General features: G+C 48.6%; 1 protein-coding gene across 10 annotated transcripts in view; it reads left to right on the forward strand.

The window, feature by feature from the left end:
• MSI2 (musashi RNA binding protein 2) overlaps positions 1-12,957 on the forward strand; it is a 400,159-nt gene that overhangs the window by 124,845 nt on the left and 262,357 nt on the right. For all 10 annotated transcript variants that reach the window (XM_019636623.1, XM_019636622.1, XM_019636616.1 and 7 more), the window contains exon 5: positions 12,362-12,454. In XM_019636623.1, the coding sequence (XP_019492168.1) occupies positions 12,362-12,454 (93 nt within the window). The remainder of the gene's footprint in view (positions 1-12,361; positions 12,455-12,957) is intronic.

Raw genomic sequence — 12,957 nt, forward strand, 5'->3', positions numbered from 1 at the left:
AAATAGAACAGACATCACGACTCGAAAACCTTTGTAAATACTACACGTTGAGTAAAGTTCCTGGCAGCCTGAGTTTGTTCGGTGATGTTTTTGCTGCGATTATTGCTTTATTCCTACCCCCACCCCTCCACACCCTGTTCATCCATCCCTCTAGAAAATAAAGTTTTCTTTTATGTGATGATTTAAATTTGAAATATGTGCCTGCAAAGCACGGATATATTATGATATTGGTATAGCAGAGAAATACTGCGTCTGAGGCATGGACAGCTTTACCGTTTTTAGAGAATGACCTTCCACATGTGGAACAGTCTGCTACCCTTCGTAGGGAGTATGGTAAGGGGTTGCCTAGGGTAAGGTAGACAAAGACACTGCTTTACATTGAAGTAGCATCCTTTTCACTGGAACATCTTCAACCTTTGAAATACCGCGGCTTCCCAGCATCACTGCTGAGGGTGTGGCGTGATTCAGGGTGGTGTCCGAGAAATCTGAGGGAAGCAGAATTGTAGTAATTAGTCATTACATTTATGGCGTATGCTTCGTGCCTTTTCCAGGTGCTTTTCCTTCTGTTGTTTAGTCTGCAAGGCAGGCAGGGAAGGTTTGATCCCCAGTCACAGAAGACTCGGTAGAGGTGAAGTCACTGGTGGGGACAGGGGAAGGGGAACTTGGTGTGCCTGTCATGCTAGCTCTGTGCCGAGCACCTTTCATGTGTTAGCTCTTTTAATCCCGTTTTTGTAGAGGGAGAAACTCAAATTCAGAGATGCTTAGTCACTTGGCCAGGGTCACCTAGTATCGACTCGTATGGGACAGAATTGAGATTCCTGCGAGCCTCCTCTTTCTACTCTGTCACTTGTCCTGCTTAGGATGCTGGGATTGGAACCTGGTCCTCCCATCTCCAGAATTTCCAAAGTTGGTGCTCTTTCCAGCTTTCAGGGCCCTCTTGGATTTGGAAAGATCACCTCCCATCTCTTGAGAGGTGAGGCATTTAATAAAAGGTGGAGAGACTTGCTCATGATTTATCTTGGCTTCCCTCTTGCACTGAAAACACTTCTTTGGGTCTCCCCTTTTCCCCGCAAGGAAGCTCGTCGTGGCAGGTGGCAGGGGACCAGACTAGCACATGCTGGAGGGGTGGGGGTGGGGTTGACTTTTTTTTTCTTGACAGATAAAATTTATGACCTAACAGATGGCTGAGTGTGTTTTGAAAGATGACCACACCAAAGGTGCAATGTGCTTATCTCTCCTTATGCCTTTCCCACTTGCCCCCGCCTTCCCTCCCACCCCCTGGATGTTTCTGGAACAGTAGAATGGCATAGCAGGGAGGGCCTTCTGATGGGGGAGCTGACCCCAAGCCACACACTGGTCACTAGGATTGTGTCTAGGGACCTTCCCTCCAGTTCATGCTTTTCTCGCCACTCTTGCCTGTGCCTCCTGGCAAACATCTAAGCATTAAAGGTGACTCAGCCCGCCTGCCCCCTCCCCGCTGCCCTGCTTTTCTCTTTAATGGCCTGATTGAAGAGTCTCTCCCCTGTTTAAACCCTATGGAGGTTTCTGTTGCCTTCCTTGCCCAGCTCTTCTCCTCCTTGCATTTCATTGACACCTTGTGCTGCAGACTTTCAGATCCACTTGCAGCCCTTCAGCCAACATTGAAGACGCTGCAGCCTCTGCCGGGGAGGTCCTCCACTTCCTTTCCTGGCTGCCCCCTGCTGACCTGCCCTATGCTGCCCAAACCCCCGTGCTCCAATAGCACAGCTTTTCTACGTGACTTTAAGCATGTTTTGAGCAGAGACCAGGTCGTCTTGTTCCACTTAACATTCACGGAGCTTAGCACAGTGCCTGGCACATTGTAGGTCCTCAAAACACGTTTGATGAGAGAATGAATGAATGAGTATGGCTTACCACTGGACACGCTCCTCTGTAATCTATCTTCTCTTACCCTCTTGAGCTTCATTTTCGCTCTTCTGGGATTTCAGCAAACACTGTTTGTGCACCTACTTTGCGCCAGGTGCTTTTACATACTTACTTCTTGTGATGCTTATAGCAGCTCTGTGACATACAGGTATTGCCTCCACTTTACACTTGACTCGCCTAAAATTACACAGCTAGGGAAGCAGCTGAGTTGGGACCCAGTCCCAGGCTCCACTGTTCCGCGGCTTGCCCCCCTCATGCTCACTGTGGTAATAATGAAAAAGAATCTTTGCTTTCTTGAGGTCTCCATCCCCCACCTTTTCTCCCTTAAGATGGCAGAAGCTGCTTCTTCCAGAGCCCTGATTGCACATTAGAATCTTCAGGGGGATGTTTAAAAAAATACCGATGCCTGGGCCTCACCGTGGACCAATGAAATCAGAGTCCCTGAAGGTGGGGCCCAGTGTCAGGAGGTTTTAATGACTCCCCAGGTGATGGTAAGATGCAGCCGGGTTGGAGCGCCCCTGCGCTGGGGGAGTGTCAGTGAACTGCAGCCTGGCTCAGCTCCGTGGATTAGGTAAAACTTGCTCATCAAGAACTGATTGCGGGGTGCATCTAAAATATGTTAATGAAGGTAATCAAGACTAAGGGTTAAGGCTGCAGTTTCCTTCTTTTCAGGAAATCAACTGGAGGGTTTGGGGGATGGAACGCCCTTGGCTTCAGAGCCTGCCTCCCAGCAAAGTTTTTCTCCTTTTTCTCCTAACAAGAGCCGTTGAGTTGTTGCTGGTGACCACGGCCTTCATCTCGCAGGTGGTCTGCAGTTTTCCAGAGGGGTGGGTTCTCGCAGTCATCTCTTGGGCAGTCTTCCCCAAGGGTCTGCACTTCTGCCTGTCCCTTCTGACATGGCTTCTCAGCTCTGCCTTTAACGTTTCCTCCCATCGTGTGGAACAGGCAGAGAGGCCTTCCAAGATGGCAGGTAAAGGAGTGGGTATTTAGTTTTGGTTCCAAGAAACTTTTTTTTTTTTTTAAAGATTTTATTGGGGAATTGGGGGAGGGGAACAGACAAGTTGCTGGGGAATTAGGGAAGGGGAACAGATAAGTTGCTGTCCTTTTGTTCTTCAGTCTAGTTGTGGAGGACATCGCTTCACTGGCCCATGTTGGTATTATCATTGCGCTCTCCCCGGCTGAGGCAGTTGCTCGCCGGCCATTGGACGGCCGCTCACGGTGGCACATGGCAGCTCACGTCAGTTGCTGGCCAGCCCCACTGCAGCCTACGCTGTCGCCAGCAACTCACGGCAGCCCAGCTCCAGGTCAAGCTGTTGTTCACCATCTTAGCTGTAGGGCGCAGCGTCACCGGCCCCCATGTGGGATCCGAACTGGGGCCCTGATGCTCACAGCTGGTGTCCCAAGCCAACTCTTAACCAACGCGCCACTCCGGCGGCCACCAAGAAACTTTGAAATGCTTAACTTGGGAAACCATCTCTCTGGTAGTTGCTGCCCAGGTGACCTGAAATGTTGTAGGAAAAGAGCAATGTGGGACTTAGGAAGGGATGCTCTAACTCATCCCGGGAGCCGTGCACTTATAAACCTCGCATTCTGCACACGGGCTGGCTTCAGTCACCCTGACCATGTTTTGTGAGAAGGGCCTCAGGCACCCCTCTGCCTGGACATGGGTGTTGGGGAGGCTGGACCCAGGGGGAGAAGCTCTCAGGCAGGTTTGTGCTGGAGACATAGGCTCAGACATAGGCTGATTTTCCTTAGCGCCTGTGTTGTAGGGTACAGGAACCCTCCTGTGGGCTGTTTTCTTCGAGTACTAATTTCACATTTGCTGTTTCAGTTTGTGTCAGTCAGGCCAGGGTCTTATGTCCATATTTCAAAGGGGGAAACTGAGGCCAAGAGCTGTTAAGAGACTTGACCTAACCTCATCTGATCAACCAGGGTCAGTTACTTAGTATGTCCCAGTATATGCAGATGGGCTTGAAAATGCAAAACCAGGTGAACAGACAGAAGATACCTTAAACTTCTTGTTCTTTCATTTGGGTCATAACTGCTTTAGCCAGGGGGCCCGAGACCACCTGTGTCACCATTTCTAGAGCCTTCCTCTTTACCGTGAGTCATCCTTTGTGCCTTTGGAAGAGTTCCACCCTGGGTGGGCGAATTGGGCTCCCACAGCTGGAGTGACAGGTGCAGATGGAAGGAACTGAGTTCACACCAGCCTGCCATCCTGTCTGGCTCTCTTTTCCCACCTCTGTCTGAGGTTTATTAAGAATCTGCTTTGGCTCCTTTCCCCTGTACCTCTTTCGTATGCAGAAATGCGCGGCTTCCCGGTACATTGAGCAACAGTACAGGGTACTAACTGAATGCCGTTTAGTACCACTGCTGTAAAAGATTATGGGTTCTAATTGCATCTACGTATTGGTCATCATTTGAACACTGGCGAGAGTCTTTGGGGTCTTCCACATAGTGCAGTTCACTCTGTGGTGTTAGGGGGTGGGGGCTCTGAGAAGGATGGCGTGATGGAAAAATTACCTGGGAATGCAGAGCAGCTCAGTGCCTGTGACTGGGCTGATGGCCAGCCAGCCACCTCGCTCAGTATCATTTGATGCGGGCGTCGGTCATGATCCTTAATTTCCTGTGCTTTCCAAGGCAACACTCCATCTCCGAACCTTTTTCTGTTACCTCCTCCAGCCCCCAGCCTGAGTGGCACAGTCTAGGATATTACTCTCTGATACCAATCTGTGGACAGGTCAGCCCTGCTGGCTGCAGCTTTCCCCCGCAAGGGTAAGAGGAAGTAGTATTTTTAAAATTAGCCTGGGAGGGAGCCAGGCAGAGAGGGCTCAGAGATGAGGGTGGGGCAGTCTGAGCTCCCTGACGAAGCAGCCCGATCATTTCATTACAAGATCACCTCCTCCTTTAGGTGAGTTACTGTTGTTTTAACCAGAGGTAATGTTATAACCTGACTCTGTCGGATAATTGTGTGTAAATTATATTCTGGCCCCATATAGAGGAAGGCTATTTTTTCCTTCCAACTTTAAAGCTATTTAGAGGGACTGCCAAATTGTAGCCTGAACCCTAGTGCTCTCTGGCTAATAGCTATAGATGGGGAGAGAGTACTCTAAGAAACATTTGGGGTTATATTTATAATTCGTTTCTTTTGAAGTTAAATTAATTTCTGCAATTGGCAACATCAGGTATTGTTTCACGTTCGTCTAGTGGTCAACTGTGGGTGAATTGAGGCACAGAAAATTAGCTGGCAGACGCAGCAGCGGGGCGCACACTGTCTTGGGCACTTGGGTTTATTTTAAGTCCTTTCTGCATTCAGACACTCAGCTTTTAGGGATCTTTTCCATCTGTCATTAAAAAAAACAGCTTTCTTTATACAATTTATCCATTTAAAGTGTAGTTCAGTGGCTTTTCGCATACTCACAGATGTGTGCACCCACCGCCAATTTTAGAGCATTTTCGTCACCTCAAAAAGAAGCCCTGTACCCTTTAGCTATCACCCCTCTTTCTCTCCTAGCCCTAGTAACCACTCAGCTAGTGCCTCTACGGATTTCCTAGTTACGAACTTACATATAAATGGAATCATACAATATGTGGCCTTTTGTGACTGGCTTCTTTCACTTAGAATCACGTTTTCAAGGTTCAGCCATGTTGTAGCATGTCTCAGTGCTTCATGCCTTTACGTGGCTGAATAATATTCCATTATATAGGTATATCATATTTTCATTTAGCCATTCGTCCATTGACAGACATTTGGGTGGTTCTACTTTTTTGACTGTTGCAAACAGTGCTGCTGTGAACATTTTGTGTAAAAGGTTTTAGGTAGACCAATGTTTACATTGCTCTTGGGTAGATACTTGGAGTAGAGTTGTTGGGTCATCTAGTAAGGATGTGTAATCCTGAGAGGAACTGCCAGACTTCTTTCCAGAACAGCTGCACCAGCAGCAGTGTCTGGTCTGTCCTTTTGGCCTCTTTGTTTCCAAATCGAAAAGGGCAGAGTCCAACGTGTTCCTCAGTTGTGCCGATAGGTAACGAGGACCTTTCTTATTAGTCTCTCAACGTGTGAACTCTGGCCCCACTTTTATGGTGTGTTCTGTCAGAAGAGCTGAAATCCTTGGGGAGCCTTTGGGTTGCTTCTCTTTATAGTTTGACTTGCTCTCCTAACTCCCTCACGTCCCACTGGACATCACCTTACCATCTGAGGCAGAGACTTGTCCCCATGGCCCCAGCCATAGAGCGTAGGCAGTGGTGAGTGTGACCTGCTTAGCCTGAGAGGGCCGGTTCAGATGGTCATGCATGTGGCGGTAATGCTCTCCTGCCCATGATCGGTGGAGAGTACTCTCATTCCTCCGTCACCAAGACAAAGTGAGGCAGATGCTGTGGTCCTAGGGCCTTTCCCGAATAGGTCCCTGTGTTAGTTTCCTAGGGCTGCCCTAACAAATGACCACATGCTGGGTGGTGCGAGCAACAGAACTGTGTTCTCTCACAGTTCCAGGGTCTAGAAGTCTGGAGGCTCTGAGGGAGAAACTGTCCCGTGCCTCTCTCTAGCTCCTCGTAGCTGCCAGCAATTCTTGGTGCCCTTTGGTTTGTAGACACATCACTCCAGTTTCTACTTCCATCTTCACATGACCGTCTTCTTTTTGTCCCCTCTCTTCTCGTAAGGACACAGGTCATTGGATTTAGGGCTCACTCTATTCAGGATGATTTCCTCTCAAGATCCTTTACTAATGCTATCTGCAGAGACCCTATTTTCAGATAAGATCCCACTCTGAGGTTCCAGGTGGCCCTGCCTTTGGGGAGGACTCTTGTCAACCCACTACAGTTCCTTTTCCACATGTGGTTCTAGAAGCATTTGGAGAAGTACCTGACCTGTGTTTTGGTTGGAGTTTTGCCTCTTGATTTAGATGCGGTGGTGGTATTGGTGGTGATGGTGCTGTGGTGTTGGTGGTAGCAAGGTGGCAGTTTAGGGGGTGGAGAAAAGTACTGGGAGAACATAGGAGTTTTAGAGGGCAGGCCCCTCAGAACAAACATGAGGAATGGGGCCTTGCGGTTTCTCGGCCGGCCCTGATAGAGCTTCTGTGCCATACAAAGACTGGGCATTATCCTCCAATGCAGAGTGGCACAGGAGAACTGACCTGTTGCCGATAGCATGCGATGTCATCCTAGATTCTGAAGAACAAAGTGCTCACCGAAGTCAGACTCGGGGCTGAAATCATGTGGCATCTGCCAGCTTATCAGTCCTCCCTTGTCACTCTGCCGTGGCTTTAACTATCACACGAGTCATCCCTCTGGGACTTAGGTTTTCCATCTGCGTCATGGGGATGGTGGACGCTCAGGTTTATAAGAGCCGGCCCAGCGCTTGCATTCTAACATCTTTCCTGGGTTGCCCCGCCTTGGGGTCCCCACAGATGAGAGAGCATGTGTCAGCAAGCCTGTGTTCTGGGCAGTGAAGATGGCTCATGTGTTTTCACCAAGGGGAATTTGAACTCTTTTCAGGAACGCGATGCCGGCAAGAGCTGACTGAATTTCTTCAGGCCTCTCTCAGATCCATGTAAGGCTCTCTAGAGCCATTTCCTGCCTTCCCATACAGTTGTCAGGATTAAGAAATATTTGTTGTTGTTTTCTTGTATGACAACTGATATCTCTGGACCAATGCTGTTGGAGCTAAGTTTTTTTCCTTCAGTCTCATTCTCAAGTGTAATTTCTCTTTTCACCTCCCACATTCTGATTTCAACACACACACACACACACACACACACACACACACACACACTGCTTTATCGATACTATTTCATAAAAATACAACCAGTTGACCCACTCTGAGTGACCATTTCAGACAGCAGCACATTTTTTAAAAGGGGGTTTTTGAAATGACAAAAAAAGCCAGCTCTCTGGTTATAGAGTCAGGGAGGTGGAGTGTTCTTTGCAGCCCCAGTTGGCAGCTGGCTTTGGCCAGTTCTTACGTGTAAACAGCAATTTTCCGAACTGGAATGGGTGCTAGGGTTTTCACTGTGGAGCCAAGAGGTTTGTGGAGAGCAGTGATGTTTAGTTAAATTATTACCGGTCTAGATGCAAAACTTTGCAGCAATGAGCTGTGAGAGTCTGAACACTCCCCTTCCCATGTGTGAGACACACACACACACACACACACACACACACACACACACACACAGAGCTTCCCAGAGTGCTGCCCTAAATCATAAAAGGAGTGCATCTGTGGAGGGAGGGGGCTGTCCCCCAAATGGTGCAGGGCTCTTGGTGGGTACCTAGTGTCTCTGAGACTGGAAAGCATTCGCATACCAAAGTGTGTTTTGCAACGCCCTCCACCTACAACTCCAAGCAAAGGAAATTTAAGATCAATTTCCTAATGGAGTTTGGGCTGAGCTCTGTCTAGGTGCACCGTGGGCTGAGCAGGCCGGCTAAGCATTTTGGTGTGCAGTGGCTGGCTTCCCTGTACCTGTGTGGTTATGAACCGTGTCTATGTGGAGGCTGTGGGTTAGGAAACAGTTACCCGATGTGCCTGACACAGGAAGAAAACACAGGTGGCTCTCTGTATTGTGGGCGGAGAGGATTTTTTTATAATGCAAAGACTGAAGGGCCAGGGAGCCAGTGGGTAACTTGTTCTGCTCACTGTGCCCGCGGTCAGAAAAGGGTTAAAGTTCTGGGGGGTACCAGATGGTTCCTGGGGCAAATAGAAGCCCAAACTCAAGCATTGGGAATAGACAGTTACCTCCAAAGGTATGTGCGCAGGCGCGCGCGCGCGCGCGCACACACACACACACACACGCGCGCGCGCACACATGGACACAGAAACCTTGGTAGTACTGGTGGGAATTTGAGGACCTCTGTGTAGTCCCTCTGAGACCTTGGACACAACATCCCAGCCCTACCCCCTTCCTGCCCTGTCCTCCTCAGCAGCCAATGAGATAGAAGGGAAATGGACGTTATTGTGGGGCCAACTTTTCCTCCCACCTTCTAAGTTCTTGTAGCTGGGCTAGTGATCAAATTAAGAAACAGATTAACAGGAGAAAATCAAAGTTGTAATACATGCACCTGGGGGCTTCTAGGGTCCTCTGCCTGCTTCCTGAGCCCCTCTCCAGAATGCACAACCTCAAGCAGCCCACAGTCCATTTAGCAGGGATGCTGGGAGGATGTTCCCATTTCCCCCAGTGTGCCCCGGGCGGGAGAGATCACCGTGAGTACCCCAGAGCCCCCCAGCTGTGCTCCCCTCTCCTGCACTCAGACGCGGATAAGCAGCTAACCAAGTGTTGCACATCTTCCCACTGGCATTTTCAGGTTCGCAAGGCTTTCATGAAACCAGTTTCCTTTTAGTGTTTGCTGAAAAGTGGGATCCATCACTGTATCTGAGCTGGTTCCTGGAGAGGATGTTTTAGTAACTTGAACACTTTGGCTCATGGTTTGGGGCCTGGGATTTTTCAGCCTTCTTTAAAAAAAAAAAACTATTGTAAATACTTTTGGAGACTGTGTAGATTTATAGCTAGGCGTCTGCCCTAGTGTTTAGGGCTCTGTCTTGGCAAGTTTACGGCTCTAGGGCAACGGTGGAGGAGGTAAGGGGGGACCTTTTCATTTTACCAGTTACTGGGAAAGGAGCATGCTGTGGACTTCTGTGAGTCGGAATAAAGACGCTTGGTCGTTTAATTCTCTGGGTCCGTGTGAACATTGGGAATATAAATAAGGCCTGCTCTGTCCCCACCAGGCCCTACACCATGTGTAAATGAGACCATGGGGTTCATTTTCTAGAAGCCTCTGCAGAGTTTCTTGAAGTCGAGAACGCCACTCGCGCATGTTTGCAGATCATATTAGTGTTTCTTTATAGATATTTAATTACTTGGCTGTGGTTAAAAAAAAAGGAATGAAAAGTCTAAAATGAAACTATGGGGAGTCTTTGCTCATCTAGCATCGCGTAGAGATGCAGGAGAGTGGTTTTAAAATGATAGCGGAAGTGATTGGGGGCAATGAGAATAGATTTATTAGAAATTTTTGTATAAGGTGTTTTTCTGCTGCACGTGGATTCTGAATGTAAAGGATGAATTTAGCAACTGAGTTTGGATTCAGTTACAGTGGCCATTTATTTAGCATATCCCTGGTGTCCCGCTAGACACTTTGGCATATATTATTCAATTCAGTCTTAATAGGAACCTTGTGTGCTAGGGTAATTATTGTATCTCCATGTTCTAGTGGATTAAATTCCATATTATATTAGAATGTGAGATCCAGCACCTGAGCACCTACTATATGAAAGTTAGGTGAGTAAAATTTGGTGACTAGTGTGAGTGTAAGGAGACACTTAAATCTGGAGAGGGCCTGAGTGTCACCATAAAGGTGACCTTGATCCACCAGGGAGACTTCAGGAATGGATAAGAAGGTGGGTAGACAATAAGGAGCAGAATAAGATGCCCACCCCTTAGCAAGAGGTTCTCGGAGGTTGGTGGTGTGTGGGCACTGGTAGGGTTTTCATAGGCTATCTTCACGTACCTGATCTTATCTGACCTCTCATTCATCTGAAAGAGACCAAAAACAGTAAATCACAGCTTTAAACACGTGTGCAAACCACAGCATGACTCTCACAGTGTCCTCTTAAAATAGCTCTGGAAGTCCACTGATTTCCAAGGATATCCCCGTTGGGGCTCAGTCAGCCGGCTGCGGTGGCACCGTCCCCTCTGGGAGCCACGAAGCGGAAGTGTGAGCTCCTTGAAGCCTGGGCGCCACCTCTGTCGTGGCCATCATGCTTGCAGATTCATGCGAGTTCAGGGTTAGGTAGGACCGGGAGCTCAGGTCCAGGATGTCCCGTTGCAGAGGACAGAACCCAGGCCTCGGGGTGAGCCCTGTCCAGGGTCACACCCAGACTGCGGCATTGACACGGGTTCCCAGTGCCTTTTACACTCCTCAGCGCAGCCTGACAGTAACCACTGTGCCCCCCCTGGTGTCACTCAGCTGAGGCTCTCCTGCTGGAGGTGGGTTGGTTGGTTCTTTCTCTCAGCAAATGTGTCAGGAACCTTGCTGATAACAGTGATTCGGGCAGCCATGGCTCCATACTTAGGTATCCTGTATCAAATTATAATAGACATATGTGACATTGGGGGTTTTTCATATTGTTCCAAGGTGTGTCTCGTTCCTTTTGTTTTTGGGTTTCAGTCACGCTTTTCTTTATACGTTCTTCTCAAACATTTCTCCCCAGCTTTACGGGGGTATAATTGACAAATAAAATTGTAAGCTTAAAGTGTACAACATTATGATTTGATATCCCTAAATATTGTGACAAGATTCCTCCCATCAAGTTAAGATGTACTTTTATTATCTGCAACCAAACGGGCGAGACCCTGTACCCACTGAGTTTTTTATTTTTTATTTTTTTATTAGACTTGGAAAAAAACAACAAAACACCTCGCATAGCCTAAACTCAGTCTTCAGAATGAAGTTTATTTTCTTTTTTCTTTTTGGCTCCTACGTGTAGGATTTTTGGTCTCTGCTCTGAACTGTTTATGTCACGGCGCTTCCTTCTTCCTTTGCTTGTGAACTGGTGGATTTCTGAAATGTGGCCGCACACATTCGTTTTTGCAGATACCAAACATTTGCGGGCTATGTGTGCCTGGCCCTGTACGTGGTGGTGTGGGGGGCGGTGCCAAGGTGGATCAAGAGTTCACTGTCTGGGGGGAGACGGAAGGAAGATGGGATTATCCGTGCCTTTGGCACTAGGTGGGGGAGTAGTGAGTTGTGAGAGGCAGAGGGGTACCGTATTCCAGGCATTTAGAACAGGGAAGGACAGCTTCTGGATGGGGCGACTCGAGGGATATTTTGAATTTTGGAGAAGGTCGTTGGATCTTGGAGGATGGTCCTAACTAGCCGTGGAAGATTTTAGGCGTGGAGAGGGATTCCAAGGAGAAGGACCTGTAGGGACAAAGTGGAGACCTGGGTTTGACTGAATGGAGAGTGAATCAAGAGAAGTCAAGATGGGAAGGAGGTCTGGGGATTGAACTTGGAGGGTGTTGTCAGACAGATACAGCTCAGTGTAGACTGTTCACACATATTTTTGAATTACGTGTGATCTTACTGACAAATTTTACGGGCACTTTCTGGCCAGTGGATGTTTCGTTGTTCTGTTTTCCTGTCTCTCAGGTTTAAATAGCTTTGACACGTGACTTTTGTCTGTGCTAGTACATCAGAATGAAGCTGTGCATGAGGAACCAAAGAGGTTCTGAAGTCCACTCTGGGTCTGTGTGAAACTCGAGCCATTAGGTTGTGGCCTGAAGGCCTAAGATAGCCAGAGTGACTGTCTCCAGCATCCCGAAACATCCGAAGGCCCTTTCCATGCAGCTTGAATCTAGCCCAAATTGCCTTCCTAGAGAAACGGGGAGAGAGTGGCTTGTTTCAGCACCTTAGGGAGCGTTGCTTCAGATAACCTGGTTAACCCATGTCCTCCTCTTGTGTTTTCTTGCAGATGGTCACAAGAACAAAGAAAATATTTGTAGGTGGATTATCTGCGAACACGGTGGTGGAAGATGTAAAGCAATATTTTGAGCAGTTTGGCAAGGTAAGCGGTTGCGTGGGTTGGAGAGCATGTACCTGATCAGTCCTTCGAAGAGGCTGTCGTGGTCACTGCCTTTGCCACAGCTGTGTCCTCAAGAACCTTGTCCTTGAACTTGGCCATCAAGATTTAAGTGAAATTTCGGCAGGAGCCGAGATGGAAGAGCCCGGCTTGTGGTTGGCATGGCGTCCTGTGTGCCTGCCGGAGCAGACAGAGTGGCCTTTGAGTGCGGTGGTGCTGGCATTTACTGGCCACGTGGGGCCTGGGCTGGGAACTGGCGGTGGCAGCGGCTGGGGAGGGATTCAGGTCTGAGTCACAGGGCAGGAGCCCCCACAGAAGCTGCTAGAGGCCTGAGAGTCCGAGCTGGGCTTCATTCTGTGCCTTTCTGGGTAATGCATTGAGAGAGGAGGCTCCCTGGGGCCCTTTACAGCTAAACCAAACCCTCCCCTGTCAAATGCCCAAGAAAAGTCAGGAAGGATGCTGGGCCTGTACCTGTCAGAATGTCAGGG

The sequence above is a fragment of the Hipposideros armiger genome, unplaced genomic scaffold, assembly GCF_001890085.2.
Source record: "Hipposideros armiger isolate ML-2016 unplaced genomic scaffold, ASM189008v1 scaffold_29, whole genome shotgun sequence".
NCBI classification, from domain to species: Eukaryota; Metazoa; Chordata; class Mammalia; order Chiroptera; family Hipposideridae; genus Hipposideros; species Hipposideros armiger.